We start from the raw sequence: 17,754 nt of genomic DNA on the forward strand, positions 1-17,754 counted from the left end.
CAGCTGGGGCGATTCGAATCCTGACGGGTAGCAATGGCATTCCCACTCACAACTTTTTTCGATTTCATATTGACGACAAAAAAAAGTCACAAAGGTCTCGACATGCGTACAAACTCCAAACGACAAAGTGCAAAAAGAAAATCAAGGAAAAAAAGAAACGAGGTGCTTGAAGCACCTTGTTATTTACGATCCACCCAGGGGTCGAACCTGGAACCTCCTGATTCGTAGTCAGACGCTCTGCCATTGAGCCAGCGGACCATATGGAATTGTTGAGGTTGTTGCCAGGATGCCATGACTATAAACCTCCGAGTGGTCACTGCGCCACGAGGAAACTAATAGCTGCGATCAAGGCCATCAACATGTCGTCTAAAGACTACCTTACTTGTCCACTATATAGCTGTCTCTCTCAAAAAAAAAAAAAAAAAAAACACGATAGTCCTTTCTTTCTTGTAACCAAAATGACTTGTCTAGCCTTCTTTTCTTTTCCCCATCAGGGATCAACTACCCATCCCCTTTTAACATACATCCCTTACTAAGCCGTTTACCTCTTCTTATTCTTGCGCTTTCCAGTCTTGTTACCACCCTGCTGCTTCTGGCTTCCCGTAGACTTGGCCTGTCCCAGCTCATCTATGCTCTTCTCCAACAGCTCAAAGTCCTCGGCAGAGTCTGTGGTGCTCGGCGTGGCCTTGCCGGGCTCCGAGTCGTCATCGTGGTCGGAGCCGCCGGCGACTTCCTCGTACTCTCCTTCGGCAAGGTCGTCGTCGTCGGCGTTGTTGCGCTTCTTGGAGAACAGGCGGCCGATGGTGAGGCCGTAGACGAAGAGGGGGAGGCGGACGATGGCGGTGTCGGAGACGGTTGGGCGGTGGAGTTCGTTGGGCTGTTGGGAGTATCGGTTAGTAACTTGTGCTTGGTCGTCTTTGTGGGAGAAATAATGGAAAACTTACGTCAAGCAGATACTCAGCCGTGTTACCCTCCTCGTCCTCCTGCTCGAGGTACACATCCCCCAAAGAGTCCACGACAAGAACCTTGCCGTTCTCGGCAACGACCCTCTTCTTGGTGCCAGTCGGTCCGCTGCCCTGGGCCGCAGGCTGGGGGGTGGCCGAGCCGGAGGCGGAAGCAGAAGCGGAAACGGCAGCGGCTTGCTGGCCGCGGCGGCCACGGCGGCTGGTGGTCTTCTGGCTGCTGTCCTTCTCCTTCTTGGCGTCGCGCTCCTGCATCCTGCGCATCTTGCGGTTCATGGGGATGATGTTCCCGTCTTCGTCCTCCATCATCTGCGGCTGAGCGGGCGGGGGAGGAGGAGGAGGAGGAGCGGCAACAGGGGCGGCGGCATCGACACCGGGGATGTTGAGGTTCTCGCCCCAAGCGGCATGGCGGGCAAACTTGATGTACCGCTCGACGAACTCGCGCTGGCGCTTCCAGCTCATGTAAAGGGCAAGGTAGTGGGCCGCGCCGCCGGCGAAGAGGAAGACGCCCGTGATGGCGGTGCCGAGGCCGGGGCGGTAGCGGTTGTAGTAGTACTCGGTTCCCTTCCACGTGGGGAAGCCGTTGCTGAGGAAGTGGTCGTAGCGGTCGCGCATAGGGCCGCGGAGGATGTTGGTGACGATGGACAGGCGGGCCTGGCGGTCCGAGGCGCGCTTGACGGCGGCCTTGACCTCGGCGGTGGTGGGAGGCTTGATCACCTGCGAAATCGGCTTGCCGCCGGTCTGCTGCTGCAGCTTGGCTTTCTCCTTTTGGGCCTTGACACGCTCGGCTTGGAGCTGCTGCTTGACCTTGTCCGGGTGCAGCTGGCGGGACTTCTTCTTGTAGGCCTTGTTGATGTCATCGAGACTGGCGGACTTGCTGACGCCGAGGAACTCGTAGAAGGTGACGTCGGGGCCCTCGTGGGCAATGAGCTCGTCGCGGACTCGGAAGATTTCGCGGTCTATGTCGTACAAGACTATGTTAGACTGGGGAGGTCCTTTTCTCTACATCTTCATGTGTAGCCATCCGCCATCATCGCCTATCCCAGCTTGTGTCGTGCAGGGATCGCCAGCACATTTGTTCACCCGGGGGAACTTTTGAGACCGTTGGGAGAGTGGATGACTTGCCTTCCTTGGACCACGCTGCCGTGAGCGGCGTCAATAAGGCCAAAAGGCCGAGGGATAGCGCCGAAAATCTCATGATTGCATTATTGTCTGGCGTTGAACACCGGCGCTCCTGTCGTGCTCAGGCAAAGGGAGGATGTTAGAAAATGCCAGCGGCTTGTTTTAAAAGTTTCAGGGGACACCTTTTGCACGATTGGGCCAATGTAACCACTGCATCGTATTGGCTTGGCGGGGTTTTAAACAGAAGGCCAGCTGGCATCCAGCAGTTGCTTTGTCCGCCGTTTAGACGAAAAAGTTGAAGGGTTAGGGTTTGAAGTGGTTGCCGAAAACAAGGCAAGTGTAAACCATGACTTCACTCCCTCAACACTCGGCTTTGAAAGCTTCTGTAGAAAAAGCTGTATTCACTTTTGAGTACCGATGCTTCGGGGACCTTCTGCCTAGGCTATATACACCAAGATGGTTTGTTTGGGCTACCTTTTGGTTCAAAAAGTCATAGCCAGTCGTCGGGAAGCTCGCTGGCCCTTGTCCTCAGTCAACCCACGAGCCCGGGATGGCAAGGGGCGGGTCTTCAACCAGCCTCCAGAAGTCCTCCACAAAGTCTTCGACGAAAGGATCCCAGAAGAAAACCCAATCCTCAGGTTGTGGGCCGTAAGTAAACCCCGTAAGAAAAAGCACGGTATACGCGTGCCTATCTTGACCAACATCTCTGAACAATCCTACCCTCTGAGTCTGGTACCACTCCTGTATCTTCCCTTGACGGAATTGTTTGAATGTCTTCATCTCAATTTTCCCGTAATTCTTCAAGTCTATACCACCCGACTGCAGGTATTTGAGCCAATATCTGGTCATCCTCTGAGAATGCTGACGCTGTATCCTTTGGACTTCGCCAAGCGGAATGCAGCAGCAACTGGTCTCCAGGATCACCCAGAAAAGGGCCGAGATCTCGGACTGAGAAGACCTCCAGGAGATGTGTTCAGGATCACAAATGGAAGCCAAGTCTCGAACGAGATCATGATAGAAAGACCATCGTACTTTGTTCTCTGTCCAACGTACTTGGTTCTCTGCCCAGCTGTTCCCGGGCAGATAATCATGAGCGGCGACAGTCCAGACAGACGCAAGAAAACTCCATACCGTTATCTCGCCAGGGGGCTTCCATCGTACGGCTGTGGTAAGCAGGTCGCCTGCTGATAGACTGTGGTCTCCCCACAAGAGCCGCCTGAGGACCTTCGGGTGTATAGTGATATGAAAATCATTGATGGCAGCGGTGACAACGCTCAGCCTCCGACTGAGTTTCCAGGTTGGAAGCTCTGGGGCATATACCCTGACATATATGTCAAAAATTTCAGGAACCTCTAAAATCAGAACTAAATGGTTGTAAAATCCGGCCCGGTTCTCTTCATCCTGAAGGATGTCAGAAAGAGAGAGCGATGGAGAGTCAAGTTTGGCCAGGACTTTGTGAAGATCATCCGGAAGTTCGCCTTTTGATACCAGATGATGGTAAGCCTCCTCTCGTTGTGTTGTAGTCAAACGTGGTCGTGGTGTTCTCGGGCCAACGGTAGAGACCAATATATAATAAAAAAAGTGATCGGTATATTTTTCCCGATGGTCATTCGATATTGTTGGGTCGACACCCAACTTTATGAGCCATTCAATATCTTCAAGGTTCACGACTTTCCTATTTCTCCTGCCCTCGGCGACCTGCATAATGGTTATTTGGATGATGGAGTCGTAATGTCTGAGTCGAACTTACAATATGAAGTAGCGTGCTACCTTGTTCACTCAAACTAAACGGCGTGGCGAGTCCTTGAGAAAAGAGCTTCTTGAGCTCGACAATATTTCCGTCTTCTGCGTATTTGTACACAGGCGAGGACTTAGATACCACCACGTACTGTTTCAGATGGGTTCTCCAGCCCGAAGATGCAGCGGAGACATGAAACTCCCATGCTTTATTCAACAACCAATTTGGGAGTCATAGAAGAAATCGATACTCTATGCATAGCACATCAGCATTCCCCCGTGACCAAGCCCCTCGTGGCTATCGTTGTTGGTGACCTACCTTGAGCAGTGGACTCAGAAATAACCTGGTCTTCCCACTCCGAGTAATTGTACCTCAGAAGACCGAGAAGATTCCTCTCATAGTTGGTGCGGTATCTTGCACGCTTAACTCCAGTGTCGTAGTCGCTCGGCAATTTTTTGCTTTTCCGAACTACTTGCTGATAGTGCTCAGGGGGCTTTCCTTCTTCGATCTCGAGAGTGTGTGTATTTGCATTTACCAATGTTGTACTACTGGACGTCAAAGCAAGAGCTTTCGTAACCGAAACCATGATGAACTCTGGCTGTCGCATTATCAAGGACCTACACCGTTGATCTAATTAGAGCCAAGAACAAACACCTTATTTTCTCCGGGTAAAAATGAGAAAGAGGGAAAAAAAAAACCTGGTTTCACCCACGTTGTGTACACCTGGTGAGCCAAAGACAAGAGTTGAAAAGCATTCTGCAATCGCATCTCATACTTGGCAAGAGTGTCCTTCTTCAACACTACTGCCACCTTCCCCATCAGACGCTTTCGCTTCCTGGACGATTCGATGTCCACAGACAGATCCCGAACAATATTCTCCAGGTCCTTGCATGCCATCTGGCATTGCTGAATAGCCAGCGGGCTCGGGGATGGGCGGTGCGGCTGACCAGCGGCACTATAGTGTAGTGAATTGCTGTTTCCTATCGTCTCCATCTCGTTGACGATAGTGCCCAAGATGCTCAGGTGATTCATGATGTATTGGATCGTTTCGGGGACGTCTTTGATCTCTTGCCAGAGCCCATTGAGTTTTATGGCAACTGCTCCGACTGAACCGGCGAGCTGCGCGATTGCGATCCCGCTGGATACGATGCCTATGACTTCGGCCATGGTAGGTAGGTAGGTAGGCAAAGACTCGATTTGAAGACAAGAAAACGAAAGTCAAAGTAAAAAAGACTGACTAAATCGCCAACTTCGACACGAAGTGAGGAGAAATTGTTGCAAAGGAAGAAAATTGAGGAGTTACACACGACAGAGGTTGGGCATCGTCTCTGGTTGCCTCTGGCGGCTCAGCTTCAGGCGATCGTGACCGGGGCACTAGGATGCTTGGCATTTGTCACGTCAACCTTCCACGCCCTCCTCCTTCAAGTTCCCCTCCTCCTTTCTCTTCACCTCTTCACAAACCTCCCTCTCACCCAAGCCCAAACCCGAACCAGAACCACCACGTCCACAGCAGCAATAGCCAACTCCAAAGGCCAGACCACCCTCATCAGCATCCCTCCCCTAGAAACCTTACCACCCGAAATCGGTCTTTACGGTTCCATCGTCCGCGGCGACGCCTCTGAGACTGTTTACAACCTTGCTTGTCTCGGTGGCAGTCGCATAAACAACACCGATAATGATGATGGCAAGCCCAAGCCCATTGATTACTGCACCTTGCTCTGGGGAAGCTTGCCGGTCCAGGTCCAGGAGCAGTCAATTTTGAAACGGGAGGGTATACAAAGGGAACGACGACTTGGATGGAATATGATAATACGCATTTACATGAGGTGGTAAGGAAGACTGCCCGATGATGGGGGGCCGGAGAGGGTGGTTGATGGTGCTACGTATGTGTTACCCCTGTTTATTTTTCTTCGATTTTTCTTTTGTGTTATCCCCAAAGTATGTCCAAGCATATTTCCCCTTCCCACCACTTCCTACGCCCTCAATACAAGCCAGATCGGCTTAGCAAAGTTACCTACTCGGGCAGGTAAATCGTACTAAAAAAGCTAACGATTAAACAGAACAGCAAAAGCAATCTGCACCTTCCCACCCCAACCCCCACGCCTCCAACCTCCAAGTGACCACCTGCAACGGCACCATCGCCCTCGACTACGCCTACAAGCGCGTTTTCAACACCACCTCCACCGTGACGGACTCGACTTTGACATGGCACGAGACTTTGGTCAGGACGATGAGGGCGGAGGAGGGTTGGTCACTGGTGCCGGTTACTGTTACGGCTGGGTGGGAGAATTTGCCTGCTAGTACAGGTAACGGGTCGGAGGGATGTGACACTACCAGCTCCGAGGGAGGTGGCTCCCCAGCGAGACCGAGGGCGACGGAGGGGGCGATGATGGCCGGGGTTGTTGGTGGTGTTGCTGTTCTGTTGTGATTTGGGTGAGGTTACCTCTATGAACGGTTTTTGAGGTCTCCGGATGAAGGCCAACGAAGGGATGGGAGGTAGCATGTGAAGTAAGAAAATTAAAACTCGATTTGATTTGCTTGGGTGCGAGTGTTTGTGCAGTGTCTGTCGAGGCTAGTTCGCGATCGAAAAACCGCGATGCGCAAGTATCTCGGTGCGCCCTTCATCCTCGTCAGCCTTGTAAGGCGCTTTCGAACTTTAGAACATTCTGCATTGAAACGGCCCCGTTGTTTGATTCGGAAATCGGGATGTAATTGGAAACACAATCGCAAGGCAGATTGGTTCCTGGCCGCCGAAACGGCCGGCCGCTGGGCATTGCGGCTGTGCGACCCTGGTTCCCATTCCTCCGGACCACTTCCCCGGGCCTCCCTTCACTCCTCGCTACACAGTATCTCATTGACGCCGCCAGCATGAAACAGCAAGAAACGACTTATCGATGATTGAGCAATCAACCTTCTTTGTGGTACCCTTTCAATGATTGGTCATCAACGGCAACGGAAGAAACAGATGACACCGACAAGAAGATTTGTTCAACTCTCTCGATCTCGGCCCTTTTTGCTTCGAAACTGTCAGATATCTGAACTACCGAGTCCACGCTCACAACCCAATACTTTCTCTCGCCATCCCACGTTACCCAGCCGCAACCTTGCTGACATGATTCCTTGATCGAACACTAGATTGCGTCCTCTGCATCTTTATCTCTCGAGGGCACCAGCGGACCCAAACCCTTCAACTCCCTCCACCAGGGCTCAGTTCTCTAACTGATCTTCTTCTCCCAATCTTCCAGCGTTTGTGCACTGAACGTGTTCTTACAGATGGTCGACCAATAATAGTGACGCCCTTTGCAAGTGCAAGGCGGAGTCGTAGTTGTAGTGTCTCTATTGCTGCCACCACTGCTTGTGGTGGTTGTGGTCGTGATAGCGCTCGTGCTGGCGGGAGTATTTGAGCTCTTGATGGTCGAGGAACCGGAGCTGGTGGAGGAGGACTCGGTTGGGGAGTAGGGGCAGGACATTGTGGTGACGGCGAAGTTGCTAAGCACGATACCCAGTTTGGACGGTATTTTAAGCCTCGGAGGAAGATACTTTGAGTTCGTGGATGCAGTTCGGCTCCAGACGACCAACAGATTGTAGGATATATAACCAACAGCCGCCGGAGTCGATGTCGGCAACCGCATAGAAGAACAAAGGCCGAGCTCGTCCTTTGCTTCTGCGCCTCGCCGACCGTGCAGACAGCGACGATAAAAACTGCAAACAAGCTCTCAAACGAAGGCGCCGACGCGCCTGTGCCAACATACACCAGAACCGACACCGACGGGTTCATGGACTTTATCAACGGGAACAGCCCACGACAAACATCCTCAAATCTCGACATCGACATCGACCTTCACTTACCACTCACCCAATACCCCTCCCCGCTCCCTCCTCATGTTGATTACGCCGCCTCATCCTCCAAGTCCCCTGAGGCTATCAACTTGGACGACCCCAACTCACCACACATCCAAAAGGAACGCCGCATTCTACAATGCAAGCTAATCCGGCTCTTCTTCGACGCCATCCGCTCCAAGAAAACCGACCTCGTCACCAAGCTCATCACCGCCGGCTTCGTCTCCCCCGACGTGCCCAACGAGTATGGCCTAACCCCGCTCCTCGCGGCCGTGGAAGCCGGTGACGGCGCCATGGTTTGTGCGCTCTTGAATCTCGGCGCGGACGTCAACACCTTTGGTACTCCTTCCAAGCGGAGCACAGCTTATTACCGATACTCGTCATCGTCATCATCATCATCATCCAAGCGCAAAAAGGGGAAAGAAGGCAAGAACAAACCGCCTCCAGATGCGCGCACACCCCTCATGGCCGCCTCAGCAGCCGGCAACCTCGTCCTAGCAAAACTCCTCCTCCAAGACTTCCACGCCGACGACGCCCTCATCGCCGGCGACGGCCAGCTCGCCCTGCGTCTGGCAGCCGACAACGGACACGGGGAGATCGTCGACCTGCTCCCCTCGCGCAGGGGCGGCGAGTTCCGGCGGTGGAGGACGCACCACGCGGCGGCTATCGCACGGATCAAGAGGGCCGGCCAGGGAATCGTGGCCTTCTTTGCATTTTTTGTGTGGTACATCCCCAGGGCGATCTTGTGGAGCTTGCCGAAGCACTTGGTGGTTTTGCCTAGCGTGAAGTTGGCGAAGTGGTCGTGGAAGAATAAGCATCGGTTTGGGTCGTGGTGTAAGAAGCAGGTGAAGAAGATGCCCGAGAGAGCGAAGAGGGGGGCGCAGGCTGCTGGACGGGCGGTGAAGGCCTTGAAGCACGTTCCAAGGGGGTGGCGCGGTTTGTGAAGGCGTTGGCTAAGGGGATGTGGTGGGTTATCAGGAGGATACCGGGGGCTATGAAGGTGATGTGCCTGTGGATATGGGAGAGTTTGAAGAAGGTCGGGATGGCGACAGGGTTTGTGTTTCTGAAGGTGGTGTCGGCTATGCATACGGCTGTTATGGCGGTGTTGAGCTTCTTCCGGAATATTACCCTCAAGGATGTCAGGAACGGGGTCTTGGTGGCGTTGAAAGCCCTCTTTGTCGACCTACCACGGGCGGTATGGTCTGGGATGAGAGGGTTTGGAAAGGCCTCGTACAAGGCGCTTGGCTACATGCTGGGGCTTCTGGGGAAAGTTCTTTGGTGGATTATGAGGGCACTGTTTGAAGTTGCAGTGTTCCTGCCCAAACAGTTGTGGAAGATCCTTGCGGCGATTGGGAGTTCAATGGCCAAAGGATATCATGAGATCCTCGTGTGGTTCAATCCAAAGAGGCGCTGAAAGGGTTCCATGGAGTTTGGCGACAGCGGTTCAATATACCTGGCAGGCTGAATGGTATGTAGGAGTTTGGAGTTCGTTAGTTAATTGCCGTTCCTCTAGATGATCCTAGCGAGTCAAATAAACCGTTTGGGCGATAACGATTCAATAGAGTGGTGCGATTTGAGACAGATAGTGAGCCCACTCCAGATCCTGTGGAAGCATTAGAAGGTTGCAAGCTGAGTCCATATCACAGAATGGACGATTCTGTCAGTACGTAGATGAAGTACGCATGCCGTGTGTCTCCAGAAATAGAACCGCCCCAAATAATGGTGGTGTTGCACTCGACCGGATACTGGACAGCGACATGTTTATGTAAATGTTGGTTCTGGTGATCTCTCATGGCATCGATAGATGACCGCCTCGAACGATATCATGTTAACATGGACAGAACAGATTTCGCCCCTGTCCCTGCGTGTCGCACATCTTGACTCCACGAGCTCGTATTCCCGTCACTCGTTCGGCCGGCAGGGCTATAATCTCTCGTTGCCGGTGTGCTCTATAGTTGAAGATCCTGGAGTAGTTAGTCGTGCACTTGCCGGTATCCACGCTGAAGAAACAATGGGCGCGATCCCTCCCACAACTAGCGGCAAGATATCTGGAGTTTGGTGTTGAGTGTGAGTGGGTTTCTGTATATCTTTATTGAAACATGCGCCAACAGATTGACATCCAGAGAGATCTAGATGGACGAACCCGAAATCCCGAAGGTGACTGTGAGGAGACGGAAGCGAAGAAGATCAAGCTACCTTCCAAGACGGAGGCCGGCACCGAGGTCAAAAGAAGAGTAGTAGAACAACCAGAGAACATGCAGCTTAGGCTGGGGGCTATCGAGCGGACGGTTGGATGGATGCCAAGACACGAGAGAAACACGATGCAATTTAGCCTGGTAGTGCCGCCCAGCGTGACTTGCAGAAACTTGCTCGTGAGGGTTTCCTCTTCTGGCAAGCGAGTATGCAACATGAAGCAACAAGTCGACAGCCAAGTAGACCAGGTAATGGCAACAGAGGTTTTCCGTGGTGTCAGCTTCGGTAGGTGCGTCGGAAGGCGACGATACCGCAGAGCAGCAACACCCTCTTGGCGAGACTCTGATGTCGACAGTTGCTTTCTTTGGAAATGGCCGTGAGTGAATCAGGGGCACCAGAATATTCTTCGTTCCAAAATCTCGGTTCGCCCATGTGTGTGATCCGAAGATCTGGACATGAAGTGCCCATTTGAGAAGGAAGGATGGAAGGGTCTCCGGGAACAGGCCGAAGGTGGTGAAGATCTGATGATCCCCTATGTACAGAGTGACGACAGGAAACCATCCCCATTTTTATCCGGGATCCGGTCCCGTCGCCTAAGAGTGCCTCAACAAGGACACCTGGGGGCCATCAGACTGAACTGCGGGATTCTCGTTAGCACAGCCAAAGTGAGAAGAGCTATGTAGTGCTCAGAGGAGATAAGAATGAAGAGGAGCACCGCAATATGGAAGACACGCCCGCCCGTGGCAAGCTTCTGTTGGAAGCCAGCCAGCCCCCGGTGCAGCTTCTGTAAGATCACCGACTGTTCACCTGAGCAACAGGACGTGTGCGCTGGTTTCGACAAAGTGTGCCGTAGATGGTGAATCGCTTGCCTTTGCCCCCAAGGAGCAGCGGCAGGAGGCGCCATCCGGTTATATTCGCCGACGTTCCCTTCCTGGGTGAGTAGATACCTACGTTTGGGGCGTTTGGGGCGGTTTACCAAGACGTGGTGGTTGGTCCCCTTCATTTCGGCGTTGTCCGTGGTTGTTCCATTGTTTTGATGTTCAAGTCGGGAAAGAAGTTCGTTGCCAAAATGGAAGATGAATTGGGGAAACTGTTTGATGCAATGTTGCTGTGGGGAAGTTTAGGGCCAGGGTTTTGTAAGCGATACGGCAGGAGGTACCACTTGCCGCCTTGATATGTGTAAAGGTACATTTACCATTAACAATCCTCCCTATCTTTGTCCTGTCCATTACCTGGCTCGAGCTCCCCCCAGTTTCCGTTGTTCACAACTTTCGGACCCTCCAACTTCTCCCACTGCATTCCCCGTTCCACAAGCGACCATCTATCATTTTCAGCATGGGCAATGAACGTATCCCACAATGTCCAAATAAACTCCTTCTCAGGAAATACCATGGATATCTTTGACCATGCAATTACTGGTTGCGAGAGCCGAGTGCTCATGTTGTTGAGGCCATCGACAACAACGCCAACCGTCAAGAGGCCACTCCTGTGTCAGCAACCCACCTTCAGGCCTGAAGGCTGCAAAGAAGACAGTTTCAGCCGGCCAAGCCCCAGTCAGGTAAAGAGCTTTTATATTACGTCCCAATCTAGAAATCTAAACCTTCTTCTGACTGGCCCAAGAGCACCCTGCCTGCCCGACATCTCCAGACCAGCCCCCAGACATGGCCTTGGCCTAGGTTGGCTTGGTGTATGCCCGGTGCACCTGGTTTGTCCATCGCCAACTCGACGGGCTACGACACAACTGCCGTGCATTCGTCCAAAGAGGCATGCATCCGGGATAGCGGGAACCGTGGAGAAGAAGGTCCTTCACCCCGGGAACCATGCCAGGATATTTCTGTCAGTTAAGCCCATCTAACTGTTCCAAGGTAGCAGTTGGCCGAGCGTTGCCCTGCGTCCCGTCTCCAATGTCACCCCTGATGCCTGGCTTATACCACGACAAGATACAACCCACAAACCCCCCAAGAGTTATTTCTCCTTGTCCTGCTCTCTCACTAGTCTGGTAGGGCTCTTCTTGATGCACCGTGGCACCTATGAATCAACCCAGCCACGCCCCATACCACCTCCATGTCGTCTCTTCAGCACCGACTTATTCATGATGGAGGACTTTATTCGACCTTCATCCGAGACAACGCTTCACATGTCACTCTCTCGCAAGCCTCCATGCTGGGGCACCACCGTGGTTCATGCCCGTGAGTCTTCCAAATCCTACGAGATATTTCGAAACAAGGCGGCTGACTGGGACCTCCATCACTTCGCTAGACATGAAGAAAAGGTGGTTACGGATGGGACCATTGCCCGTGTCGTTTTGATGTTCCTGCGCGATTTGTTGGAACGGCCAACTCTTCATCAATCTCACCCAGAGTATAGGTGTCCAATGGCAAGGTGTCGAAAGCCATTCCTAGGACATCTGCAACTCATTCAGCATTTACTATCCTGTCATGAACTTCACAATGGCGTCTTTCACTGCGATAAATGTAACACGTTGCACGAATTTCCGACCAACGAGAAAGACTGGGCGCATTGGACAGGTTGGAAGCATCAGGAGGTCAACGTGGAGCGGAAGCGAAGTCTGGGTTCCAAGATGAGGGATACTTTTACACTTCGTAAACGGGACAACACTCGCAAGACAAACACATTATCGGAAATTCAAACGCATCAACATGGGTTTATGCTCCACGCGAGGACACATACGGCAGCCTCTATGGAATCGGTAGTCCAAGGCACCTCCATGATCGGATGCCCTACGCCGCACTCTACGATGCCATTCTCGGGTCACAGCGCTACAGGCGATTTCTTTTCTCTCCACAAGCAACCAACTACGACTGATATGATGGATGCCAGCTTAGAGCTTTTCCGGCAAGGGTTCAGTGCCGAGGAAATGTCGGACTTGCAGTCTGCCGTGTCGTCGATTACGGCCTCGTCCACCATCGAGGTCGAACCATCGCAGAGAGCGTCCACAAACACTTCCCGCACTACCTTGTTCCCTCCGAGGCTCTCGCACTACCAATCCCCAACGCCACCCATTCAGGGGAACAACAATAATATTACGTCCCAGCCATACCAATTTACATCACAACCAACAATACCCACCGGGACATTACAGCTCGATGGTCTCCCCCCGCCGACGGCCATGTCTTTGGACGACCCGATTGCCGTTACCAGCGTTCCCGTTACTCAAACGAGCATTCCTCCTGCTATGCAAGTGGATGGCCACTCATGGTGGAGTCCAAGAACGACGGGCGGCATCCAAGGATTAACACCCGACTCCTCTGGAACAAGCAGCAGCTTTCATGTTCAAACGCCACCGGCTATGACATTATCCAGCACTGGCGGGAGGGACATACCAACTCCAGATACTCTTGTGAAGGTCAGAGATACTGACGAGCCACAACATCAAATCTACTATCAACCAGGGACACATCATCAGGACATAGCTCGATCACCAAGTCTCGACTCAGTAGAGACAATGCAGCCAAACACCACACTAATAGGGACAGGTACATGCAGCGAAATGGGACAGCAATCAACACCTGGGGAGGGGAACCCAACTCCCTCCTGTACCAGCAACATAGCACTATCCCCGCCCTCCGAACACCAACATCAACACCAAAACCACCACCAACACTCACACCCACATCGCACCTCTACTACTACTACCGGCATCGCCATCCACCACCGCAGACCCAACAACACCACACAACAAGACCTAAGCCTGGGTCTAAGTCATGGCAGCGGCAACGACAACAACGACCTCCTAATCTGCGATGAATGCCAATGGAAACCCCGCGGAGTCCGCGAAAACCTCAAAGGCTACCTCCGCAAGCACAAGAACACGCACAAAGGGCTGCGGTTGTCGTGTGACGTTCCTGGTTGCACCAAGACTTTTAGCAGGCTGGATAATCTGAAGAAGCATAAGGAGGATAAACATGGTATTGATGATGCGACAACAACAACAACAATAGGAGGAGGAGGAGGAGGAGGAGGGATAGGAGTAGGGGGAATAGGGGGAATAGGGGGAGGAGGAGGGGGTTTGTTGCCGTTGAAGAGAGTAGCATATACTGAAGAAGGAGAAGAGCAAGGGGGGAGGGTGGATGGTGTGAAGAGGCCGGATACGAGTGATTCCCAGCAGCGGTTGAGGGATTTGTCGTCGGGGGATTATACGATGTTGTGGCCGGCTTTGCACTTTTAGGTTTTGGACATTTGACAGCACGGGTTACATCACGACGACGCGTCTCGATTTCTTTTGTCTCTATACACATTATACCATCTAACTTACAGTCATGACATAGCGGACAGACAACGATCTTTTTTTTTTTTTTTTAGAATTTTCGTTTTGGTTGGGGTTGGACGGAGGGTTTATGATACGATAAGGTAGATTTTGTACGATTATATGATGTACGAATGTATGGAATATGAGGCAAGTGGGTAGGTTGTTTTGGGGGGCGGGGAAGAAATACCAACAAAAAAAAGAATTATCTCGTCACATTTCCAGCCTTCCTTTTCTGCTCTTCATGCTCGCTCTCCGATTCAGCCTCGGCCTCGGTCTCGGTTCATGTTGCACAACACGAACAGGAGTTCATGCACAGTAGGTAGCCTTCCCAGGGGCAACTGAAACACAGCATAAACATGGAATCTTTGTGTGTAACGATCGGATCAAAATGATATCTTTCTCTATCCATGGGAAGAAGAAGAAGAAGATGATGATGGTGATGAGGATTCTGGCACTGTCAACCTACCCTTCAGCAGTTGGAACCGAGGACGTGGGATGGAAGAAGAAACGAGTAGTCGGGTGCTGGCTGGATGTGGAATGGATGAGACAAGTGGCAAGTATGTGGCAGCAAAATGGGCAGTGTGTGGCTCTCGGCACTTCCAAGTGCCGAGGATCTGGCTTTGATCATGATCTTGATAGGGGCTTGGGTAGATCTGAGATCTGAGACAGTGGATTGTTAGTTTTCAGCTGGGCTGGATGGGGGAGGTTTTGGGGGGGGTTTGAGGGTTACGGTTGATAGAGGAGAAGAAAAGCAAATACAGATCACGGGACCGCTGCAATGGAAGGTGAGTTTGATGTCGAAGTGTGCGTGTGATTAGGTAGGATATCGTTGTTGCAAAAAAAAAGCAGACTGCCACCCATCCACGCTTATGTGGAATGCAGGGTATCCAAGTTAACAGAGAGCAAATAAGGGAAATGAAAAAAAAGGCAGATAGACAGATAACCACACCACGAAAGATTCCTTAGACCCAGAAATGAAAGACAACTCATTGAAGAAAGCCTCCCAACATCCGCCCGGTGTAGTGCTGATGCCGATTACTGCCCGTTCTCTCGGGTGATGCCGGTCTCAACCCCCACCGTGGCGCGCCATTGTTCGACCCTTGATCTTTTGTCAGCCAGTATCATCAAAACTGCAATGAAAGGTTGGAGTTCTTACAGATCCCCCGATACACGGGGTAACCCGAGATGTTCAATATCCGTGTCGTCAAGCTCGATGACTGCATTTTCTGCTAAAAAAAATGGAACAAATCAGTCAGTAGGTAAACATGATGGGGAACTGGCCTGAGAGGGTTTCGAGAGGAGACAGAGATCAATCAATCACTCACCATCCCCTTCCCCTTCCCCTACTATCCTCTCCCTCAACCGCTCAAACAACCTCATCTGAACGCCCATAACCTCCCTAACCCTGTCATTCACCCCCACCAAATCCCCCTTCACCACCCGAAACCCATCCTTGGGATTCCCCGACACCCCCACGAGCACCGACCTGACCAGCTCAAACAGCGTATCTCTTGCCTCCCGCAACTGCCCCTCCATAGTCTGTAAGTGTCCATAGACGTAGCTATCCGGCGTGATGATCTCTTGCCCTTCGGGAGGAGTTGTCGTCGACGTCGTCCGGCGGCTGCTGTCTGCGGCAATCACCAGCATCGATGCGCCCAAGCGGGAGGCGAGATCCATGATCTGGTAGATTTGCTCGCCTACTCGCAAGGTTTGGAGGGAGTGGATGTCTTTGATAAGCAGCAGGGAGCGGATGAGGATGTCGGCTTGAGCGGAGATGGAGTCTAGTGGTTCTTTGGCGCCGCCGATGCTGTGGCGGGTTTGTTTGACTGTTTCGAGGTTGGAGATGGCTGTGGTGATTATGGTTGGGAGGCCATTGGAGAGTGTGACAGGAGTGGGCTGTGGTAGGATGGTTAGCATGTAGTCTGCGTAGGATAATTTGTGTATGAGGAGGCCAGAGCAAACTTGCCATTTTGGCAGGTGTAATGACTTGGTGAACTATCATTGACACCCGAATAAAGAATGACCAAGTAAGGGACTAGGATGAACTGACGTAGTTGGGTGTGTATGTCGAATCTGATGCCAGGGGTATTGGAGCATCTTATAAAACTTATTAGATCTTAATACCTCTAGTAAAAAAGAAAGTGGCCAGTGTGGGCAGACAAGGGACTCTGACTGGTTGGATCTGGGAGTTCATGGTAAACGTGATCCGAGACTGGCGAAGAAAATGAGGTGTGATGGAGAGGGCTGCCACGTCTTATCGTATCACTCACTCAACCTGCTCGGTCTACCTCACCCACCGAGCAGGAACAAACGGCTCATTCCGGACCTAATACTTGATGAATGACGGCGTCCGTTCCGACCATCTGGGGCAATAAGCCGACGAGTGCTTGATCGCCAAGGGAAAGTATCCTCAGTGTGTGCATGACGGATAGTTCCTGTGTTATCTCAAGTTATCTGGACGCCGTACAAGATTTCACACCTCTACCTATAGAGAGGCCCTGACAGCCACCAGAGATGAACGTAACCGTACCATGCATGGAAATATCTCGGTAGGTAGGCAGAGGCGCATCCTGGTAAAGTGGACATAATCCGTCCACCTGGTTTCTTCATTCATTGGGTACAGTGTTTGCTGAGCAGCTGAGAACACAACTGTACTGCACCACACTGTGATCATGGATGGCTCGTCATCACCCACCGAGTGCGGCACGATCCCCTTTTATCGTTCAGGACGTTCATCCGCGGTTGCCGCTCAAGATATGTAACCGGACAGCTTGGGTTTAGTTCGTCCGTGATAACCGGCGGCGATTCGGTGTTTCCTACATGAGTCTGGGCCTCAGTAGCAACTCCATGGAACCTCCAACTGCTGCATCAACCGTTCGGAATTGCATTCCCCGGGCCCCGAAGTCACCCACATGGACCAAAGGCAGCTTAATGAAGCGAAGACCTGCAGCCAGCTGGGTACGTCTGCCGCGCTATCCATCCGGATATAACCAAGGCCCACTCTGGGAAGCTCCCATCTCGATGCTTAGGCTACTTGGCGATACAGGTTTCGGTCCCATGCTGATGTTATCGTGCAGTGGCCGAGACTGGACTCGGGAGTCGGGACCTTAAGCCTTGAACCTGGGAAGACTTGCACTAACAGAGCTGGATGCTTGAGTAGTTAGTTTGACCCTCCTTTTCTGCCCAAAACTGGCTCGTGCACTAACACACAGATAGTGCTTGTCATGCTTTTACCAAGGTTCTGCACATATTTCACATTAACGTGCTAACTGAAAGCAGCAGTCGGTCCGCTGGACAGCTGCCCTTCACGTGCTTTCGTGTGATTTCGCGTGCAGGTGCCCCACTATTCCCATGTCCAATCCAAGAATTGACGTAAAGCCCCACTTTAACCTTTGTTGACATTGACCCGACGTCCCCCCCGCGCAGGTCTTCACCATTCACGTGTATGAAAAAACTTGAATCTTTCAACTCGGATTTATCTGGTGGGCTACCGACATCTATTTCAAAGCTCGGTTTTTAACATACCTCTACCGTCCTGAATTCCCATAATCCCACAACTTATCCAGCGGGTTCGAGACTGCTTTCAACGTTGTTTTCCGACGAGCCTCAACCAGTAGCAATTTTTTTTG

At 52.0% G+C, this 17,754-nt stretch overlaps 7 protein-coding genes and 1 non-coding gene across 8 annotated transcripts; 3 read left to right on the forward strand and 5 right to left on the reverse strand.

Moving 5' to 3' along the window:
- Positions 1-186: 186 nt before the first annotated feature.
- B0H65DRAFT_t68 lies at positions 187-258 on the reverse strand. Its single transcript has one exon. It is a non-coding gene; the product is annotated as a tRNA-Arg (tRNA).
- Positions 259-541: 283 nt separating this feature from the next.
- B0H65DRAFT_414170 (uncharacterized protein) lies at positions 542-2,160 on the reverse strand (the record flags this gene model as incomplete). Its single annotated transcript, XM_062823894.1, has 3 exons — positions 542-877; positions 945-1,962; positions 2,084-2,160. 3 exons carry the CDS (start codon positions 2,158-2,160, stop codon positions 542-544), a joined length of 1,431 nt encoding a protein of 476 aa, XP_062685751.1.
- Positions 2,161-2,540: 380 nt separating this feature from the next.
- On the forward strand, positions 2,541-3,272 carry B0H65DRAFT_437736 (uncharacterized protein; the record flags this gene model as incomplete). The annotated part of the gene is made up of 1 exon (XM_062825327.1): positions 2,541-3,272. The coding sequence occupies one exon, from the start codon at positions 2,541-2,543 to the stop codon at positions 3,270-3,272; it is 732 nt and encodes a 243-aa protein (XP_062685752.1).
- A 487-nt stretch (positions 3,273-3,759) lies between these two features.
- Positions 3,760-4,408, reverse strand: B0H65DRAFT_437737 (uncharacterized protein; the record flags this gene model as incomplete). The annotated part of the gene is made up of 2 exons (XM_062825328.1): positions 3,760-4,028; positions 4,141-4,408. 2 exons carry the CDS (start codon positions 4,406-4,408, stop codon positions 3,760-3,762), a joined length of 537 nt encoding a protein of 178 aa, XP_062685753.1.
- B0H65DRAFT_9862 (uncharacterized protein) lies at positions 4,121-5,095 on the reverse strand. Its single transcript, XM_062831653.1, has one exon. It carries the CDS (start codon positions 4,987-4,989, stop codon positions 4,453-4,455), a length of 537 nt encoding a protein of 178 aa, XP_062685754.1. The 5' UTR covers positions 4,990-5,095; the 3' UTR covers positions 4,121-4,452.
- A 932-nt stretch (positions 5,096-6,027) lies between these two features.
- B0H65DRAFT_504478 (uncharacterized protein) lies at positions 6,028-9,076 on the forward strand (the record flags this gene model as incomplete). Its single annotated transcript, XM_062827919.1, has 4 exons — positions 6,028-6,102; positions 7,536-8,579; positions 8,621-8,662; positions 8,687-9,076. The coding sequence occupies 4 exons, from the start codon at positions 6,028-6,030 to the stop codon at positions 9,074-9,076; spliced, it is 1,551 nt and encodes a 516-aa protein (XP_062685755.1).
- A 2,669-nt stretch (positions 9,077-11,745) lies between these two features.
- B0H65DRAFT_562324 (uncharacterized protein) lies at positions 11,746-14,044 on the forward strand (the record flags this gene model as incomplete). The annotated part of the gene is made up of 2 exons (XM_062830196.1): positions 11,746-12,044; positions 12,115-14,044. The coding sequence occupies exons 1-2, from the start codon at positions 11,920-11,922 to the stop codon at positions 14,042-14,044; spliced, it is 2,055 nt and encodes a 684-aa protein (XP_062685756.1). The 5' UTR covers positions 11,746-11,919.
- A 1,116-nt stretch (positions 14,045-15,160) lies between these two features.
- On the reverse strand, positions 15,161-16,127 carry B0H65DRAFT_543702 (uncharacterized protein; the record flags this gene model as incomplete). Its single annotated transcript, XM_062829245.1, has 4 exons — positions 15,161-15,224; positions 15,282-15,354; positions 15,451-16,021; positions 16,122-16,127. 4 exons carry the CDS (start codon positions 16,125-16,127, stop codon positions 15,161-15,163), a joined length of 714 nt encoding a protein of 237 aa, XP_062685757.1.
- Positions 16,128-17,754: the final 1,627 nt, after the last annotated feature.

The sequence above is a fragment of the Neurospora tetraspora genome (genome assembly GCF_033439725.1).
Source record: "Neurospora tetraspora strain CBS 560.94 chromosome Unknown B0H65scaffold_1, whole genome shotgun sequence".
Classification (NCBI taxonomy): Eukaryota; Fungi; Ascomycota; class Sordariomycetes; order Sordariales; family Sordariaceae; genus Neurospora; species Neurospora tetraspora.